At 37.9% G+C, this 18,142-nt stretch overlaps 1 protein-coding gene across 1 annotated transcript in view; it reads right to left on the bottom strand.

Annotated features, from left to right (window-relative positions):
* Positions 1–3,120: 3,120 nt before the first annotated feature.
* The window catches only part of LOC137049057 (uncharacterized), a 109,442-nt gene continuing 94,420 nt past the window's right edge, over positions 3,121–18,142 (bottom strand). Inside the window, exons 19-29 of the mRNA XM_067427450.1 lie at positions 17,506–17,955; positions 16,791–17,213; positions 16,074–16,496; positions 15,356–15,778; positions 14,639–15,061; positions 7,317–7,559; positions 6,892–7,149; positions 4,204–4,518; positions 3,876–4,124; positions 3,707–3,790; positions 3,121–3,428 (exon numbers count right to left, since the gene is read on the bottom strand). Coding sequence (XP_067283551.1) covers positions 3,362–3,428; positions 3,707–3,790; positions 3,876–4,124; positions 4,204–4,518; positions 6,892–7,149; positions 7,317–7,559; positions 14,639–15,061; positions 15,356–15,778; positions 16,074–16,496; positions 16,791–17,213; positions 17,506–17,955 — 3,358 coding nt within the window. The 3' untranslated portion in view covers positions 3,121–3,361. The remainder of the gene's footprint in view (positions 3,429–3,706; positions 3,791–3,875; positions 4,125–4,203; positions 4,519–6,891; positions 7,150–7,316; positions 7,560–14,638; positions 15,062–15,355; positions 15,779–16,073; positions 16,497–16,790; positions 17,214–17,505; positions 17,956–18,142) is intronic.

The raw sequence follows: 18,142 nt of genomic DNA, 5'->3' as shown, positions 1-18,142 counted from the left end.
AATCTTATCAAGTTATCAAAGTGTTTACTGTGCATCAGCTGCATGCAGTAATCACCAGTTTGTTTCTATTGACAATAACTTATTTTATTTCTGTACACCTAATGAATCACACACATGCCATAAATAACAAAGCATGTTAACCTTTCAGCTGAATGGCTTTAATGATTATTTATTTTCTTTTTTCTTTTTTTTACAACTGAGTGTCACCTAAAAACCACATATTTGCACAAAATGCAATGTTTTGTCTTATATTCTCATGTTGCACAGAAACAGATGACCAATGACTTTTGCAGTGTGAATTCTTTCCCACGCAGTGTGAATGTCAGCATACTCCAGAAGCCCATTACATTCTCCATAATGATGCCTGGAAATATATGACTTAAATAACAGCAATAACTCTTTATTTACTGCCCATCATTTAAACTTCTCAAACGTTGCTGAAATGTGTTGGATTTACACTGTAAAAAAAAAAAAAAATCAGGTCTCCAATTGAACATTTTCTAGTGACTGATCACATCTAAATTTTTCAGTTGGCCGAATTGAATTTCTGTGAATTAAATTGCATCAATCCACAGAATTTCAATTCCACCAACTGAAAATTTTAGATGTAATCAGTCACTAGAAAATTTTCAATTAGAAATGTTTTCTCTCTCTCTTTCTTTTTTTTTTTTTTTTTTTTTTACAGTGTAGGGAATGCTTTTCAATTATAATATTTTGTGATTTCTAAATAAGAAATGTCTGTGGAAACGGAATCATCATGGTAAAAGTTCACAAACTGAAGTGTGTGCAAGTGCAAGTGCCCTTATCAACCTCCCTAATGTGCATCTCGATCAGATTGCCCGCTGTTTCTCTATCTTAGATTATTGTTCAAAAGAACTGCTAAAATAAGAAAATACTATAAGTTTATAGCTTTCAATTCAGAAAGACAAAAACAGTCTCCTTGCACTGAATTCACAGAAAATCAATTTGGCCAACTGAAAAAAGTAAATGTGATCAGCCACTTGAAAATGTTCAATTGGAGACCTGATTTTTGTTTGTGTTTTTTTTACAGTGTGTGAATGGCGACTCAATCTACCACACTTAGGGGGAAAATAAAGCATGAAATACAGTACAGATCATGATTATCATGTAATTGTTTTAATTAAACTTTTTAAAAGTCTACCACAATGTTTCAAAATGAATGCTGGATGACATGAATATGCAAAAAGGTAGATTTTATTTCATAATATATCTAAAGGTAATAAGTACACACAGGACTTAAAAGTTACTAAAATATGTAAAAACTTATTAAAAAAACATCTGAAAACTGGTCAAGTACCAGAATGACAAGTAACAACAGTTACTTAGTAATAATACACTACATCACAACTGCCTCAGTACCAGAAAAAGATTTTGAAACAAAGGAAAGTTTGACCTACTCACCAAAATAACCATTAACTAACCAACCAATCATTTCAGTCGCAGGAATGAGGTAAGTGTGTTTTCCTGAGTATAATGTCCCTCTTATGTTCTGTCTGCAGTAAACACTAGACATCAGGCAGTCAAACGGTTTCTAGTCTTCTTCATGATGAAAAGGGGAAGATCAGGTCATCAGTGGTGTAAATGCATTACTCTATGTTCTTCAACCTGGTCTCACAGAATTCCGTGAAATGAACACGGACCCTTAACTTAAAATCCGTGATAGTTTCACGAAATTGCTGAAATTTCCATAATGTCCACTGAAGTAATGTCTATGTAAGTCAATGACAAGCAGCATCCGTAGTCCGCACACTGATTCCCTGCTCCAACACCTTATTCGTCAGTTTTTTTTTCGTCAAAAGGGAAAAATGTTGGTCTAAAACGTACATTTACACAGCATTTACACAACTGACCAGCAACAGAAACTTTCAGACGCCATCTTTCTTTTTCTAGCTCAACTGTCACCAAATGGAACGCATACAATTGTGGGATATAAATTCAACAAATTCAAAAAATCTGATGCCTTCAAAAATCCATCAGATGAAGGGATCTCACGAGGCAGGAGGTGAAGCTAACATTGGATTCAGACGTGCCTTGATGCCTTCCTACCCTGGAATGTGTCCGAAGGCAGCATTTTCCAGTTTTCGGTCATTGCCCTGGGGTAAATCTGAAACCGCTCCCTAAACTCTCGTTCACTATTCCCTATGTTAGTCCACTAATACAGTTCACTTGAAGGAGTGAATGAAAACGACAGCCGTTGAGTGGACATCGGCTGTAGCCTACACTCGTTATCGCCGTGCAATGTGGGATTGAATGAGTCCTCGAACATGTCCACTATGGTTTTGGACACCAAATGGTTGTCCCTTCAAATAGTGCCCTATTTAAGGGGATAGGGGGCGATTTCACATTCAGCCCTGGTTTTTGATTTCCATTCTCGATGTGAATTATCTGGGCTCTCATTTTTGACAAATCATTACTGCTCTCTACTGGAAAGATGTTGAAATTGAAGCAGCAAGTTTTCAAAGCTGCAACAGTTTTCTTGAAGTATATCAAAAGCATTTTTCAGCATTCATAAGGATTTCTGCCAGTATTATGCAAATCTCGCTTTTTGTTTTTAGGTGAAGTGTGTGATTCTAGCATGTACAAACAAATCTGCAAAAATAAAAGCTATTAACTACTCACCCTAATTTATTCAGGATCTTAGTCTTAAAATAATGTTCATGTTAACCTCGTCGGTGTTGTCTGGTTGAATTGGTTGAGATGATCAAACAAGCAGTGAAATGTTACACACATCACATTAAAACAGTTTGCATCTAAACTGTTGCCATTTGTGAAAACGTGCCAGAAGCACAATGTATGGCACACATCCAATGGAGCGCAAACATTTTTACATACAGTGATAAACTACGCCCTGAAAAAGGACTTAAAGACTCCAAAATGTACTAAAATAGACTAACAAATAATTTTAGGTTTTGATACATGACACTTTACAACTCGCTTGCATTAAACATGAAAACGCCTCTATAGCAAAAACACTACACTGCAAGACTGTACTGAAAAATTAACCCTGTTAATCTTTATATATATATATATATATATATATATATATATATATATATATATATATATATATATATATATATATATATATTTTTTTTTTTTTTTTACAGTTAGCATATTTACTTTAGAAGTACTAAAACATTAAAAAATAAAATAAAACACATAAAATGTCACTCTGAAAAAACATGAATGTGATTTACTATCTGCTAGATTCATCTCTAGGACTCTGATGGGCAGATTCTTCAAAAGTGTTCACACCTGTTCCCTTATCATGAGCCTCATCTCTTTAGATCGGCTTTGGTTGTTTCTCCTGCTTGTCGATTCCAGAGAGAGTTTATTGGCATCACCAGATCTCAAATCGTGGGTCTCCGAGGAAGAGCTCTCTGGATTCAATTCTGTTGTTAAAGAGCCTACAGAGATACAAACACATTGAAATTAGCAAGAGCCAGCTGACACAAACACACCGTCATGAACAGAAATCTGATGTGTAAACATATAAATTGTTCCAATCTATTTTTTTTTTTAATGGATGATAAATTGTAGTAGATAGCAGAAGAAAAGCAGTAACACAATGGGCTCGTATAAAAGACAAAGCACTTCAACTTATTTTTGAGCCTCATGTCTGTTGAGACGACTTCAGTTCAAATAACTTTAGAAGGGAATGTGATTCAGAAGTTCAGACACACACCTCACTGTCTTGATGTTACTGTTGTGAGAGACGATGCTGTAGATTTTCTGAGCCCCAGCGTCAGTGATGTCATTACCACTAAAACTGCAGATCAAAGAACAAATCAGACACAAATATTACATTATGCTCCAGATTATACTTTATACTTTGGGTTTTTCCGGTCGCTCACTCAATGTTTTGTGCTTTGTGGAGGTTTGGGAGCAGCAGATCCAGGCTGTGATTAGTGAGACGGCACTGACTCAGATCCAGTTCAGTCAGTCCCTCAGAATATTCCAGAATCAGCACCAGACCTCTACAGACCTGCGGCTCCAGATGAGTCTGACTGAGGTCGACCTCGCCACCCAGAGCTCGAGAAAGAGACTCAGCTTCCTCAGGCCCCACATGAGCCAGAAACTGAAGCAGCAGGGATTTATCACAGCTGAAAGACACAGAGCCAGAGATGATTATGGATCAGTTAGTCAGCTTGGGTGTGAATGTAATCTGTTCATGTTTCTCACCAGAGTTTAACAGAATGTAACACTGGGAACAGCTGGTCCATTCCAGCTGTGTTAATGTCACAGTCCTGTAGAACCAGTCGTGTGCTTTTGTCTGTGTGTGTGTGAGCTCTCTGAATGACTGTGCTCATCACACGGCAGTCCTCGTTGGTCAGATGTAGCGTCTCAGAGTCTGTGTTTGCTGTTAGATCACGAGCAGAATGGCAGGAGAAATCCAGCTTGTGCTGCAGGACGGAGAGCAGAAGTGCTGATGCCTCCTGCTGGACATCAGAGACACTGCAGCAGTGAAGCATCCTCAGTAACAGCAGCCTGTCAACACTGAACACAGACACACACTAAATCAACACAGATCCTGCGCATATCAATATCATCAAACATCATAAATTGTAGTTTCTTGTAAGTGTTTTGCTCAAGGTTACTATAGTAATAGTTTGTGATCTTTAACCAATAAGCACAGATTTGATTCTTAAAAGATTAGTTCACTTAAGAATGAAAATTTCTTGATAATTTACTCAACCCCCCCCATGCCGTCTAAGATGCTCACTTCTTTCTTTCTTCAGTCAAAAAGAATAAGTTTTTGAGGAAAACATTCCAGGATTTTTCTCCATATAATGGACTTCAATGGCAACCAATGGGTTGAAGGTCCAAATCTTTTTTTTTTATTTAGTATTTGCTGTTCGTTTTTAACACTGGGTCAATACTTCCACATACGTCACGTCAAGTCATTAAATTTTTTTTACATGTTTTTTTAATGTATACATTTTTTAAAATGACAGATGGTTTCACTAGATAAGACCCTATTCCTCGGCTAAGATCGTGCAGAGCCTCTGAAGCCCTTCCTTTGAAACTGCATTGATTTGGACCTTCAACCCATTGGTTGGCATTGAAGTCCATTATGTGGAGAAAAATCCTGGAATATTTTCATCAAAGAAACGTAATTTGTTTTTGAGAGAAAGACATGAACATATTGGATGCATGGGGGTATGTGATTGTTATCAGGAACTTATCCTTTAAGGAATTCAGTGATTCCAATTGCTCTTATTAACTCTGGACTCTCACCATTCTGGTAATACATTTTCCAGTAATTTTGAGGAAGAAATGGTTGGAAACATAAAATAATTTGAAATGTCAAATGATGATGATAATGTTTTCAACAAGGTTGTTTACACTTGTAAAAGGTGCTACCATAAATACAATCAAATAACTATCCATAAATGCATATTAAATTAAAATAAGCTGTATAGATAAAATACTAATGACAAAATAATCTGCCTTTAACTAATAACAATGCAACACTCCCACAAGGCTTTAACATCACCCTAAAAGCTAGTCAATAACACACATGCAGACAAGAGAAACAGGAAAGGAGAGAGATGGATATAAATCTCAACTGGAAGGCTACATCCTAGTAAATCTGCAAATCTAGGCTGCTATTACATCAAGTGCCATCGAGAACCATCTCAATTTTGAAGGATCCTTAAAGTCAGCCTTTACTTTGCATCATTCCTATAGCACTCTTTCACTAAGAATTAGCAGGAAATGAATTGGTACTTTTGGTACAAAAAAAGCATTGTTTTCTTTTGTTGTAATTTAATCACATAATGCTGGGTGATCACAGACTGTTGAATTTCAATATATTTTTCAATAATATTTTCATGCTGGGAAAATGGAGTGGAGCCCTTTATGACACCATATCACCATGCACACTTACTAGACCAGGTGTGTCAAATCCTACTCCTTAAGGGCCACTGTCATTAGAGTTCAGCTCCAACCCTAATTATACACACCTGAACCAGCTAATCAAAGTCTTACTAGACATATTAGACATTTCCAGGCAAGTGTGTTGAGGCAAATTGGAGCTAATCTTTGCAGGACCCACCAGGAGCAGGTTTTGACAGTTTTTCCTCCTCCGTTTTAAAAAACAATCACGTCCACACAAGCACGGTTTTAAAAAAAAATCTGTCCACATGAGAACGCAAAACTACGCTATGATTGGCTGCCTGATTTCCACATGGGTCCCATTCACTGCACCGATGCACATTGCACTGACTGAGGGATGCCATGGGCTCAACTGAAACCCTTCTACAAGTTCATAAATTTACTTTGGACTCAGTGACAGGTAACTGTATACACAGGTGCAGGGCCGAAGTGGACTGTATAGCTTCACACACTTGCTTTACTATTTTGTATTATTGCATTCTGGCGCCTTTGTTCTGCAATACAATGAAATAACTGAACATGTATCTGTAGGATATACATGTGATAAGCGCTGTTAGTGGAGTCCACCGCATAGAATCGACTCACGTAAATCAAAAGGAGATGTGGAAAATCTGACGTCAAACAAAGGAGAGAACGGCGCGCACTTCAATTTAAAAAACCGAAATCTCCGGTTTCACCATCTACACGACAACGCTGTAACCGGAGTTTCTAAAAATCTTCACCCTGGCCGGAGTTTTCAAAAAAGTCCGGTTTTAGTAACCGGATACAGCGTTTGCGTGTGGACGAACAGCCAAACCGCGTAGAAAAAGCTGCGGTTTTGAAAATACCCGTGTTCGTGTGGACAGGGCCCTAGACCTTCTCATTCTACCGTTCAATGTGGGGAGAACTCTAGCCTAAATGCCTCAGAAGAACTGGTAAAGAAAGGATGCAGCCTTCACATTGAGAAGCACCCGTGGAGGAAAGCAGTGAGACCTAAGGCAGGAGACTTGTCTGAAGAGAAGCATGATGCTCTCCAGCTCTTCCTCTGGTATGGAGGTCCACAGCAGGTTTAGTGAAACTGCAGTGCAGTGCTGCAGTGTGAAGCGCAGGGCCGCGCAGTGGACAGAGTCCAGCTCTCTGCTCTGAAGGTTGATGTAGTTCTCCACTGAACTCAACAGACTGGACACAAATCCAACAGAGCTGCTCTCATAGATCTCTCGGATTACAGACAGCATGAAGGTGGAGCTCATCCTGTACAGACATCACACAAATAATCATGATTAAATCTTGACCTTTTATCACTTATTTTTCAGTTCGAGATTTATGTGAAATAAGAATTCCTAAAACACTGCCATTGATTGGAGGTTTTCTATCATTCCTAAAGGGTTTTTGAGATAATAAATTATAAAGTAGTTTACCGTTTAAAGATAATCCTGTTCAGAAATGGCAGAATGCTTCTGATATTGCATTGGATGTTGCTCTTTCTGAAGTCCACAGTGATTAGTTGAATTCTGTGCTGCAGGAAATAGTGAAGCTCTTCCCAGCTCAAGGAACAGGAAGTCAGATCACCGTCCACATTCTGCAGGAAGTGCTGAGTCAGTTCTTCTTCCTGAGCTTCATAGACATATTCAACCAGCTTCTGGAGACTCTTTTTAGATGGCCTACACATACAGAATCCACTGTTAGATTGGTTATACCATGATAAATATAAAATCAAACACTGATGAAATTTGTCCTTCAGTCCGACCTGATAGTCACTGGGCCCTGGTGATACAGTAGGACAGATAGATAAACAGAATCCTTTTTGTCAGGTTCAAACACTGGACAGTCCAGAGTCTCAGAAAGATGCCCAAACCGTTTAGGACCTGTGACTGCTTCCTGTCTGATGGCCGTTCATTATTCGGATCAAATGTGAGTTCATTAACAGCAACAAAGTTTAAAACACCTAGCTGTGAGTGCTTGAGATAATTTTGCCAGCGCAGCATTTTTTATTTTCAGGTGGGATTCTTTGGTTGCTCTGATACGGAATACTCATGGAAGTGTTATTAGTACCTCGGTTCTCAGTTTGTTTTTTTAATAATTTTTTTCTATATAAAAATGTTGATATGATGTAAAGTATTTGCTCTAGTTCTGGTTTTAAATATGTTGTTCTGTTATGCTTGTTGTTGTCATCTGCTGACAATGTACAAGCAGAGTGTGGTGGTTGGTCAGAGTTGTATTTGTCCTGCCCCTCCTCTCCTCTATGATTTGACAGCTGGGTAAAAATAGACAATGATGATTTTTACCAAATCTCGGCAACCAGTAAAAAATGCAGAGCACGTGAGCGTGAAATAAACACATTGGCATATACTTGAACTTGACATATAAATCTGTGTAAAGATTTTACGTTTATTTCGGTAAGATGCATATGTGTGAGCATTTGGGGAAATATTTATGCTTTTACTTGTGCATTTAAGAATTGTGTTTTGAATTTACAAATCTGATTTTTTAAATGTGAATTGTGCTGTGCATTTATGAATTTTGTAAATGTATTATAATTGAGGCTGATCTGGCTGAGTCTGTGCAGTAGAGCCGCAATATATAAATCCATCCACAGTCCTGCAGAATACAGTTTACTGCTCCAATCTCTTCCTGAAAATCCCCTAAAAAGTCTGTTGATGCCACAGTAACAACTTCACTCAGAGAAGCTGTCAATCATGACTTCACACCCCTGTTTTTATAGCATCAAATAACTAGTTAGAACCGAACTTATTTTAAAAACAAACACTAACATCAGTGTGATAAAAACTACCTAAAATGACAGAAACTATCTTTGGGAAAATAATATTTGAAGTGTAATTTGATTGTTTAGTTTGTCCCATTAGGATACATGAGGGGGCAGGATGCTTACACAAAACATTACAAGCATGTGCTAAACTAAAGACAACACAAGAGCACCTGACCAATAAAGTAGATCACAAGACGGAAGCCACTCGAAAGCCACGGGCTCACACAAGGACAAGAAAATTCATGACACTGTGTCTACACATGATAAAAGCAGTGATGCTGTCTACACTGGATATGGTGTGGTGGAGAACAAATTCCAAACAGTAAATTGTGCCCTTTCCATTCCAGACGTACTTCCAGCGCTCACGCACTTTCTGATAGGCTATGACGGTGGCAGTTTTTTTACCACTGCAGTGGTCTAGGGCTGTGCCAGTGAACATAACCGCACCACTGCAGGGGTTGAGTAGCAACGGCGGTGGTCGGCCAAACAATTTTTTTAGTATGTGAATGCTGTTTTACATGAATATTATGACAAGTGAAGCACAACGCTTTATTTGTAAAATAAATAATAGGTTTGCAATTAAATTACCTTGCAGCCATGGAAACATAACAATAACATTCATGCCGAACGAGATAGGACTACTTCATTTATGTCTCTCAAGATTTGGGAAAATAAATAAGAGATTCCATGTCTAGCAGAATAAAATGGAGTAAGCCTTTTATTAAATACGTGGAAAATCGGGTTACCAGATCGCGAAACACAATGCTTAAATTTATTTCAAAGTTTTTTTTAATTTATTTTTACACTACAGATCACATTTAACAATCCCCAACCCTCACCACCAATAGCGTCCATACTGTCCAATAATTCTAAATAGCTAAATAAAGAAACAGATAAGCAAGAATACACAATATAGGAGTATCACATACATTTGGAAAAATAAATAAAAAGAAAATAAACAAATACAATAAAAATAAATAAATAAAATAAATAATTGCAATAATAAAACAGTCAATAATAGGGCATCATTTAGACAGACTTATCAGCGAAGTCGATAAAAGGTTGCCACATCTTAAAAAAAAAAAATTCCGATCCTCTTAATGAGTACCTAATTTTTTCAAGGCCGAGACAAGACATCATATCTTTAATCCACTGAGTATGAGTAGGTGGAAAGGGATCCTTCCACTTTAATAGTATTGCTCTACGGGCTAGCAAGGAAGCGAAAGCAAGGACTTTACACTCAAAAAAATGAACTTATGATGCTGTTCACTTTATTTAAGTAATTCATCTTGATTTAACATCATTATATCAGGTTTCTGGTTCAAATGTAATTGATTCATGTTAAACTGACTTAAAACCGTTACTCTTTGACATAACTTGATGTTTTTATTTTACATCAAGTTAAAAGAAGTCAAAGAGTAACGGTTTTAAGAGCTTGTGCTTGGGCTGAGGTTCTGCTAATAACAATTAAAGTTGTTTTAATAATAAAAAACAACTATTTTGGGAATGCCATGGATGTAACAAAACCATCTAGCCAATACAATCTTGTAATGTAAAAGGTTTTCTAAATGTTGTAAAAAAAAAATAGCATTTCACTAAATAAAAATAATTACTTAAACTGGATTACTTATTTTGTTTTTTTATATTCATTTCAGAGTAATCAAATGTAAGTTTTGGACAAAATTAAGAATGTTAACCTGATTTAACTAAATGGCATTGAATTAGCTTTACGTAAAAAAATTACATTTACCGAAATGAACAATGTTAATTAAATTCAACATAACCCAATAACGTGGAACCTGTTGACATAAAACAATTAAGTAAATCCATGGTATAATTTTTTTGAGTGTACACAATAATGCTGACAGCCATGACTCCTCTGGAGCAACCCCAAATAATGCCACCATAGGGTCTCGCTCTAATCTGTACTGGAGGATCGCAGAAAGGGTATGAAATATCGATCAGCACTACGACATCGATTGCACAAGGGACTAGTACCAGGGAACATTTGAGCTAAACTCAATGGCCCTCATTTATCAAAAGTGCGTACACCAAATTTCCAGCGTACACCCAAACCCACGGTGACTTTTGCTGCGTCCCAATTCGCCTACTTATACTACGTCCTAAAAGTATGTACTCTTTATGTGAAGAAAAAGTATATACTTTTGAGTGTGTAGCAGAAAACTATGCAAGCTTCGGGACATACTACTTCTTAGTTACGTGCATCCCGTCACCGTTTATCTGCCCTGTCAATCATCGTCAGATTGGTCACAGTTCAAATCCTTCACATTCAGTTTAATCTCCTACCGTATCGGAGAGAAATGTAGCCGCTCGTTGATCTGCCATTTGTGGGTCTTTAATGCAGAGACTCTTCTCATGTGTTTGCAGTTGAAATATAATGATGCATTTAAAAGTTAATGGCCAAACGTGTCATTACAAAAGTTCACAATGCTGCTGCAGGTGAAATATAATGTGGACAACACTGAATAAATATATTTTTGTCAGGTTAAATATTGATAGTTGGTCACTCAAACCCCTTTATCTAAACTTCTCTACTTAACCGTCGAACTCGCACATCCGTCATGTTTGTAGTTTATTAACGCTTTTTATCCGCGTTTGTAGTTCTAATCGAATCCTCGTCCAACTCGCAATGGGTTGTGGGTAATATCAGCCGTTAGAGTGCCCATCGATCCATACTGTGAATTCGGACTGGAAATGGTAAACCATCCAGGAATCTTTGGAATACTCTTTTCAACATACTACGATTTGGGACATACTAATTCTATTTTCGAATACTATTTAGAATGGATAGTATGCGAATTGGGACGCAGGGTTTGAGATTTATCAATATGGACGTTGGCGTACGGCACGCTCAAATCCTACGCCAGCTCAGGAGGTGGTGTACGCACGTTTGAGTTAGTGGGAAAATGCGCAGAAAAACAATTCCTAACACCACAAAACGCACTGACAAGATATGCTATATGACCCACTGTTAAAAACCACAACAACATTCAGTGTTTATTTTTGTGCAACATGAACGTCAATGTTTAATTTGTGTGACTTTACCAAAGCGTTTGATTTTTAGGCATATGTATTCCTCCAGTCGCGAGCCTGTGCGCTTTATCTGACGATTCAGGCCCGCCTGGCCCGGCAGCTGCGCACGGACTGGGACTAAAATAATTCAGACTGACAAAATAATAAAAATGACCTTCTTCTGTTAAATAATAATAAAATCAATAAAAACGACATTCTTCTTCTAAATAACAAGCGTCATTAATAATAAGAATAAGAATAAGAATCTTACAAATTGTCATTAATGTGAATGAATGGTACTCCACATCACATCATCATCACTATTGTACACCCCAATACATGCTGTGATACGAAATTAAATGCTAATTTTTCCAAAACGTGCTGTAAAAGAATGCATTGTGATGGTAATATCATCCAAACAGCTTTAAACTGCTGGAGTGCACTTCTCAACCCCCACACTATTAACAGTACTCGTAATTTGTGTCCATATTTTGTTTTTGTGAGCGCCTTTAATCCCACTCTTTAAACTCTCAAATAAAACAGTTTCGGGTTTTTTTCCACTTCCCTGGTGATGGTCTCGATGGGCGCGTCTCAATCATCTCACTAGTTCAGTAGTCAGGGCACTGATCAGGGAGTCAGCCCATTGACTTATGTCCTAATCAGTTCCCTGACTAGTGGACTAGTGAGATGATTGATCGCGCCCGATCTCCACGTCGGAGAAGTTTCGCTTCTTTGCCGTCTTCTGTTTGTCCATGACGTAAAATGAGGGCGTGGGAGAGGCGGAGACTTGAATATATAGGGGCGTGTTATTCTAATGACGATCGTTTTCAGCCACGGCATTTATCAAGGGCAAGTATTGCTTACACCTGGATTGCAGAGGTACGCACAGCTTCATAAATCAGGCGGTGAGAGGAGTGTAAGCATAATCTTACGCCAACATATACACCAGTTTCTACGCAAGATTGATAAATGAGGGCCAATGTGTACTACTTTAAACTGTTTAAGTGAGTGCCGAGCACACATTGATGGTGAGTGGACCAACTTACGAACACAGTTCCATGTGTCTTCAGAGAGTGGTCTATCAAGACCACTTGATATTTTTCCTCCCAAACCCTCTTAATGTTATCTAAAGGGGAAGATGTCAGATTGGTTATTAAATTATAGATAATAGAAATTGAGCCCTTTGATAATATATTACATGAAAGGAAACTGTCCAAAGGGTTTTTAAAAGGGATCTCTAGGGAGTCTGATGCAATTGACTTGACATAATGTCTTACTTGCAAGACTCTAAAGAAATCTGACATGGCAAGACCAAAATGTAGCGATAACTGATCAAAGGAAGGAAATAAATTAATTATCAAAAAAAAAGGTTTTGAAACTTTTTATCCACTTGTCGAACCAAATCTGATCCATCATGCATTGAAGGAGAGAGAAAAATAATTATGGGCAACAGGGCTGAGAAGAGAAGGATCCTGAAAATCAAACGATTTCCTGAATAGGTTTCAAATCCTCAAAGAGTGTTTCACAACTGGCCAATCAACCGAAGTTAAAGAAATGAACTGTAATTTAGCTGCAAGGAGTGCTGGAAGGGACATTTGCTTATACTCATTTAGTTCCATATCTACCCATGATGGTCTATTGGGCAAAAGGTGCCCTTGAAAAAATTCCACCAATACAGTATATTTCGTATGTTAGCGGCCCAGTAGTAAAACTTAAAGTTAGGTAAAGACATACCACCATTGCATCTGGGTCTCTTAAAAGTCCTGTTCTTCGCGATTCCATCTTAAACTTTAGTCAGTGTGTAATGTTGCTGTTAGAGCATAAATAATACCTGTAAAATTATAAAGCTCAAAGCTCAATGCCAAGCGAGATATTTTATTTAACAGAAGTTCCCTTTCAAAGCCTACAGCGAACGGCCGGTTTGGACTACACCGCTGCACTTCCTTCAGGAATGACGTCACTAGAACCGTTTGTTTACTAACCCTCCGCCCACAAGAACACGCAAAATAGGGGGCGTGGTCTTGTTGCTCTCCCACGTGGAGAAGAGCGCGCATTCAGCGCTTGCATCTCCCCGTTATGGTAAGAGGCGGGACCTTTCCGGGCAAAGTGCGCTAAGCTGCTGTCCAATCACAACACGGGAAGCGCTGGCCCAATCAGAACTCGTTACGTGTTTCTGAAGGAGGGACTTCATAGAACAAGGAAATCATCAGGCCGTTTTTAGGACAGAGAAAACAACGCTGTACAGATAAGTAAACTGTGTAAAAAATACTGTTTTTTTTACACACGGAACATGAACTCATGTTATATTGCACACTGTAAACATAATCAAAGCTACGAAAACAAGTGAAGAACGGGACCTTTAAATTTGACCCACCTCACAATGTTTACCTCTCTCGTTAGGCATGAATATATGTTTCCATGGCTGCAAGGTAATGGCTGTGAAGTAATATTTAATTGTGGACCTATTATTTATTTTTAAATAAAGCATTGTTCTTCACTCGTGTCATAATTTGCACTTTGAGATTCTTCAGAATGAAAATGTATTAATATATTATAACATTATAAATAAAATCTATTATTATTATTATTATTATTATTATTATTATAATATCCACGTAAAAAAGCATTCACATACAAAAAAAAATTGTTTGGCCAACCAAAGCCGGTGCTACTCAGCCACCGCAATGGTGCAGTTCAAGTTTACCGGCACAGCCCTGGTAGTAAAAAACAGTCACCATCACAGCCCCAATTTCTGACACAATAAACATAATTATAACGGCTGCTTTGTCGTGTCCAGTGTAGAACCACTTATAAGATGTGGAGCCTCGCAGCGTGAACACTGTAGCATCAGGTGTAGTGATTGTTAGAGTACTGTCACCAAATTAAGAATAAGACCAACCCGAGAAAACTCAAACTGTAAGTTGATGTAGATTCTCTCACCTCAGCTGTGAGATGTAGGGCAGACACTGAAGGAAACTCTTCATTTCACTCTCTTCCTCTGAACATCCTCTCAGCTCTACTGGTTTCTTCACTGTTTGTAGTTTCAGCACTTCCAGGAGGACAGAGGTCTTTCTCTCTGAGAGATCTATGATCCAGACATCAGGTAACTGGAAAACTGACTGTAATGCTGGAGGGAAACTCCTGCATGTTTGAGTCTCATAGTTCTTCAGATGTGAGCAAAGATCCAGCAGGAAATCACTCTGTTTAATTCTGTCAGTCCTTTCAGAAGGAAAAGAGCTGTAGGTGCAGACTGATGTTAACAGTTTCAGCATCTGCTCTCCTGTCGGTGTCTCAGTCTCCGCTGCTTTAATGAAGAGTCGAACGACAAACTGGACTGCAAGACTGATATTCACATTTTCAAACCTGTTTCCGCATGAAAAATGAGTATAAACAGACATATCACACAACTCTGACAATGATAAACAGTCAAAAACACTGTATTTGTGTCTTTACATGCTACTTTAAGTCTGCTTTGTTATAAACACAACTGATGAAGTGATTTAAAGGAAACAATAAAGACAATTTACTGTAAAACTAATAAATGTACAAAAGAAAGAAGATTTAAATGACAAAAATCTGCTACAAATACAAATCTAAAATACATAAAAACAATTTTAATTGATAAGGCTGTAAGTGACTATCCAAAAGTTCAGGTACCTCAGCCGTGAGATGTAGGGCAGACACTGAAGGAGACTCTTCATTTCACTCTCTTCCTCTGAACATCCTCTCAGCTCTACTGGTTTCTTCACTGTTTGTAGTTTCAGCACTTCCAGGAGGACGGAGGTCTTTCTCTGTGAGAGATCTATGATCCAGACATCAGGTAACTGGAAAACTGACTGTAATGCTGGAGGGAAAATCCTGCCTGTTTGAGTCTCATAGTTCTTCAGATGTGAGCAAAGATCCAGCAGGAAATCACTCTGTTTAATTCTGTCAGTCCTTTCAGAAGGAAAAGAGCTGTAGGTGCAGACTGATGTTAACAGTTTCAGCATCTGCTCTCCTGTTGGTGTCTCAGTCTCCGCTGCTTTAATGAAGAGTCGAACGACAAACTGGACTGCAAGACTGATATTCACATTTTCAAACCTGTTTCCAGATGAAAAATGAGTATAAACAGACATATCACACAACTCTGACAATGATAAACAGTCAAAAACACTGTATTTGTGTCTTTACATGCTACTTTAAGTCTTCTTTGTTATAAACACAACAGATGAAGTGAATTAAAGGAAACAATAAAAGACAATTTACTGTAAAACTAATAAATGTACAAAATAAAGAAGATTTAAATGACAAAAATCTGCTACATATACAAATCTAAAATACATAAAAACAATTTTAATTGATAAGGCTGTAAGTAACTATCCAAAAGTTCAGGTACCTCAGCTGTGAGATGTAGGGCAGACACTGAAGGAGACTCTTCATTTCACTCTCTTCCTCTGAACATCCTCTCAGCTCTACTGGTTTCTTCACTGTTTGTAGTTTCAGCACTTCCAGGAGGACAGAGGTCTTTCTCTGTGAGAGATCTATGATCCAGACATCAGGTGACAGAAAAACTGACTGTAATGCTGGAGGGAAACTCCTGCCTGTTTGAGTCTCATAGTTCTTCAGATGTGAGCAAAGATCCAGCAGGAAATCACTCTGTTTAATTCTGTCAGTCCTTTCAGAAGGAAAAGAGCTGTAGGTGCAGACTGATGTTAACAGTTTCAGCATCTGCTCTCCTGTCGGTGTCTCAGTCTCCGCTGCTTTAATGAAGAGTCGAACGACAAACTGGACTGCAAGACTGATATTCACATTTTCAAACCTGTTTCCACATGAAAAATGAGTATAAACAGACATATCACAGAACTCTGACAATGATAAACAGTCAAAAACACTGTATTTGTGTCTTTACATGCTACTTTAAGTCTGCTTTGTTATAAACACAACTGATGAAGTGATTTAAAGGAAACAATAAAGACAATTTACTGTAAAACTAATAAATGTACAAAATAAAGAAGATTTATATGACAAATATCTGCTACATATACAAATCTAAAATACATTAAAACAATTTTAATTGATAAGACTGTAAGTGACTATCCAAAAGTTCAGGTACCTCAGCTGTGAGATGTAGGGCAGACACTGAAGGAAACTCTTCATTTCACTCTCTTCCTCTGAACATCCTCTCAGCTCTACTGGTTTCTTCTCTGTTTGTAGTTTCAGCACTTCCAGGAGGACAGAGGTCTTTCTCCGTGAGAGATCTATGATCCAGACATCAGGTAACTGGAAAACTGACTGTAATGCTGGAGGGAAACTCCTGCCTGTTTGAGTCTCATAGCTCTTCAGATGTGTGCAAAGATCCAGCAGGAAATCACTCTGTTTAATTCTGTCAGTCCATTCAGAAGGAAAAGAGCTGTAGGTGCAGACTGATGTTAACAGTTTCAGCATCTGCTCTCCTGTTGGTGTCTCAGTCTCCGCTGCTTTAATGAAGAGTCGAACGACAAACTGGACTGCAAGACTGATATTCACATTTTCAAACCTGTTTCCGCATGAAAAATGAGTATAAACAGACATATCACACAACTCTGACAATGATAAACAGTCAAAAACACTATTTGTGTCTTTACATGCTACTTTAAGTCTTCTTTGTTATAAACACAACAGATGAAGTGAATTAAAGGAAACAATAAAGACAATTTACTGTAAAACTAATAAATGTACAAAATAAAGAAGATTTAAATGACAAAAATCTGCTACATATACAAATCTAAAATACAATAAAACAATTTTAATTGATAAGGCTGTAAGTGACTATCCAAAAGTTCAGGTACCTCAGCTGTGAGATGTAGGGCAGACACTGAAGGAGACTCTTCATTTCACTCTCTTCCTCTGAACATCCTCTCAGCTCTACTGGTTTCTTCTCTGTTTGTAGTTTCAGCACTTCCAGGAGGACAGAGGTCTTTCTCCGTGAGAGATCTATGATCCAGACATCAGGTGACAGAAAAACTGACTGTAATGCTGGAAGGAAACTCCTGCCTGTTTGAGTCTCATAGTTCTTCAGATGTGAGCAAAGATCCAGCAGGAAATCACTCTGATAATAAGCACTATATTCATCCCAGTCTTCATCAAAAGGGAAGGTTTCGTAACTGCACACAGATGACAGCAGAATAGAGAATCTTGTTCCTTTAACTCTGTCATTTTCTTCTGCAGCAACACTGAGCTTCAGCAGGAACCTTACTGATGACATTCTTAGATCTTCATTATCACCCACACCCCAAAACCTGATCAAATACAGAGAACCAAAAATCTCATTAATTTATGATAACACAGCATTATAAAACAACTATACAAACAAAAACAATTAATCTGATAAGAAGGAATATAACAGCATCATTTATATAAGAGGACATAACCTAATGACATTTATTTCACTTTTTTCCAAGGTCCAAATAAAATATCATATGAGTT

The sequence above is a fragment of the Pseudorasbora parva genome, chromosome 2 (genome assembly GCF_024679245.1).
Source record: "Pseudorasbora parva isolate DD20220531a chromosome 2, ASM2467924v1, whole genome shotgun sequence".
Lineage (NCBI taxonomy): Eukaryota > Metazoa > Chordata > Actinopteri > Cypriniformes > Gobionidae > Pseudorasbora > Pseudorasbora parva.
Note: the sequence above shows the minus strand (reverse complement) of the source record. Positions and strands in the feature narration are given on the sequence as shown.